At 41.7% G+C, this 2,975-nt stretch overlaps 1 protein-coding gene across 1 annotated transcript; it reads left to right on the top strand.

The window, feature by feature from the left end:
* Positions 1 to 2,021: 2,021 nt before the first annotated feature.
* Positions 2,022 to 2,510, top strand: LOC107483161 (uncharacterized). The gene has a single exon (XM_016103784.1). The coding sequence runs from the start codon at positions 2,022 to 2,024 to the stop codon at positions 2,508 to 2,510; it is 489 nt and encodes a 162-aa protein (XP_015959270.1).
* The last annotated feature ends 465 nt before the right edge of the window (positions 2,511 to 2,975 follow it).

Here is a 2,975-nt window from a genome sequence, read left to right as displayed (position 1 = left end):
GAGAGCTTCTGACAACTGGAGTACAGAATTCATGGAGAGTTTGCATTGACTATAGGCGTCTAAACCAAGCCACTCACAAGGATCACTACCCCTTGCCCTTTATTGATCAGATGCTTGATCGCCTGTCAGGTAAATCTCATTATTGCTTTTTAGATGGTTATACAAGTTATTTTCAAATCCATATAGCTCCTGAAGATCAGGAAAAGACTACTTTTACATGTCCTTTTAGAACTTATGCTTATAAGAGAATGCCCTTTGGCTTATGCAATGCACTAGCTACTTTTTAGTGGTGTATAATGAGTCTTTTCTCTGATCTCATAGAGAACTGTATGGAAGTTTTTATGGATGACTTTAGCGTATACGGTGATTCATTTAGCCTTTGCTTGGATAGTTTATCTAGAGTATTAGACAGGTGTGTTAGTTCAAACCTTGTTTTAAATTTTAAAAAATGTCACTTTATGGTCAAACAAGGTATTGTTCTGGGACACGTTGTTTCTAATACTGGTACCTCTATAGATCCAACAAAGGTAGATGTTATTTCTAGTTTACCTTACCCCTCCCTTGTGAGGGAAGTCCGTTCGTTCCTTGGCCACGCAGGTTTTTACAGGAAATTTATTAAGGACTTCAGTAAGGTTGCATTGCCTTTATCCAAACTACTGCAGAAAGATATTGAGTTCGAGTTTAGTGAGGATTTCATACAAGCGTTTGATAAGTTGAAGATCGCCCTGACTCAAGCTCTGATTGTGAGAGGCCCAGACTGGAGCCAGCCATTTGAAATTATGTGTGATGCCTCCAATCATGCAGTAGGAGCAGCACTGGCTAAACACGAAGGTAAGGATCCTTTTGAAATTGCTTATGCATCTAAGACTTTAGATGCTGCTCAGTCTAATTATACTACTACTGAGAAGGAGCTTCTAGCTATTATTTTTGCTCTGGATAAATTTTGAGCCTATTTACTTGGTACTAAGGTAGTAGTGTACTCAGACCATGCAGCTCTAAAATATTTATTAGCTAAAAAGGAGTCCAAACCAAGGTTAATACGTTGGATACTGCTACTGCAAGAATTTGATTTAGAAATTAAGGATAGGAGTGGTAACCAAAATTTAGTGGCAGACCACTTGAGTCGCCTTGAGCACATTAAGGATGACTCCACTCCTATCAATGATACTTTCCCATTTGATAGCTTATAGGAAGTATCTGAAGTAGTTCCTTGGTATGCACCTGTAGCTAATTATCTAGTTAGCCACACTTTTCCTCCAAATTTAACTAAGCATCAAAGAGACAAGTTGAAAAGTGAGTCTAAATATTGGGATGATCCATATTTATGGAGGTGTGGTGCTGACTAGGTAATTAGACGGTGTGTGCCTCAATCAGAATTCCAGTCCATTTTAGGGGCCTGTCACTCATCTGAGAGTGGAGGACATTTTGGCCCTCAAAGAACAGCTAGAAAAATCCTAGACTGCGGATTCTGGTGGCCTACTCTTTTTAAAGATGCTGCTGAATTTTGTAAATCTTGTTCCCCTTGCCAAAAGTTTGGTAATATATCCAAGAGGGATGAGATGCCTCAACAGATTATGCTTTTCTGTGAAATTTTTGATGTTTGGAGCATCGACTTCATGGGTCCATTTCCAAATTCTAATGGTCACCTTTATATACTGTTAGCGGTAGATTACGTTTCTAAATGGGTGAAAGCAATTTCTACCCGTACTGATGATGCTAACACTGTTGTTTCCTTTGTGAGAAACCATATTATTTGTCATTTTGGATCACCACGAGCAATCGTGAGTGATCAAGGCACTCACTTTTGTAACAGGAGACTAATAGGATTACTGAAGAAGCATGGGATAATTCACAAAGTAGCAACAGCCTACCATCCCCAGACCAATGGACAAGCCGAGGTTTCTAACAGAGAGATAAAGCGCATATTACAGAAGATAATCAAGCCTCACAGAAAGGACTGGAGCACCAGGCTCCAAGATGCGCTTTGGGCATATCGGAAAGCATACAAGACAACAATCGGGATGAGTCCCTTCCGCTTAGTTTATGGAAAGGCCTGTCACTTCCCAGTTGAGGTAGAGCACAAAGACTTCTGGGCGGTAAAAGAATGCAATATGGATTTTGGGAAAGCCGGAGCTGAAAGGAAGTTGCAACTGCAAGAATTAGAAAACCTTCGTCTAGAAGCTTATGAGAACTCCAGGCTATACAAAGAGAAGGTGAAGGCTGTGCATGATAAGCACATCAAGAGGAGAGAGTTCCAACCTGAGGACTTAGTCCTCCTTTACAACTCCAGATTAAGGCTCATGCTAGGCAAGTTGAGATCAAGATGGGACGGTCCCTATCAAGTAGAGAAGGCAGAGCCATACGGAGTCTTTCACTTGAGTCATCCTTCAAGCTCTGAATTCATCAAGGTCAATGGACATCGCTTAAAGCTATTTCATGGTGAGAAGATGCAGAAGAACAAGGAGCTAGAGATCTTTCTCTTGGAGGATCCACCAACAGCAGGAGACTGAGCTAGTGGAGCGTCCAACTTAAGGATGTTAAAGCAAAGTGCTGGGTAGGAGATAACCCACCATGGTATGATCGTTCCGTATCAGTCTTAGTTTTATTTTACTTTATTTTATTTTTATAGTGTTAATGACCCTTCTCTTAATCTCTGCATATAGACTGCATTCACATTTGCATTTGCATTCTACACACAAAAAATGGCACGTGACACGACAGTGTCGCCGACGCGTCTGCGTCATATGTGCCTTGGGAAGAGAAAAGAATTTTACAGAAAGTCGCGCGACAGCGTGGCTAGAGGCGTGCCTTTGGCACAAATACGCCTACGCGACCGCATCCCTGACGCGTCTTCGTCATGTGGAAAAATGGCCTCTGACGCGTCCGCGTCAACCACGCAAATGCGTGCCCCAAAACAATCGACGTAAAAAAGGTGTATGGCAGAAAGTTAGGCTGGAATGGGGCTGGAACCATGC

The sequence above is a fragment of the Arachis duranensis genome, chromosome 1 (genome assembly GCF_000817695.3).
Source record: "Arachis duranensis cultivar V14167 chromosome 1, aradu.V14167.gnm2.J7QH, whole genome shotgun sequence".
Classification (NCBI taxonomy): domain Eukaryota; kingdom Viridiplantae; phylum Streptophyta; class Magnoliopsida; order Fabales; family Fabaceae; genus Arachis; species Arachis duranensis.
Note: the sequence above shows the minus strand (reverse complement) of the source record. Positions and strands in the feature narration are given on the sequence as shown.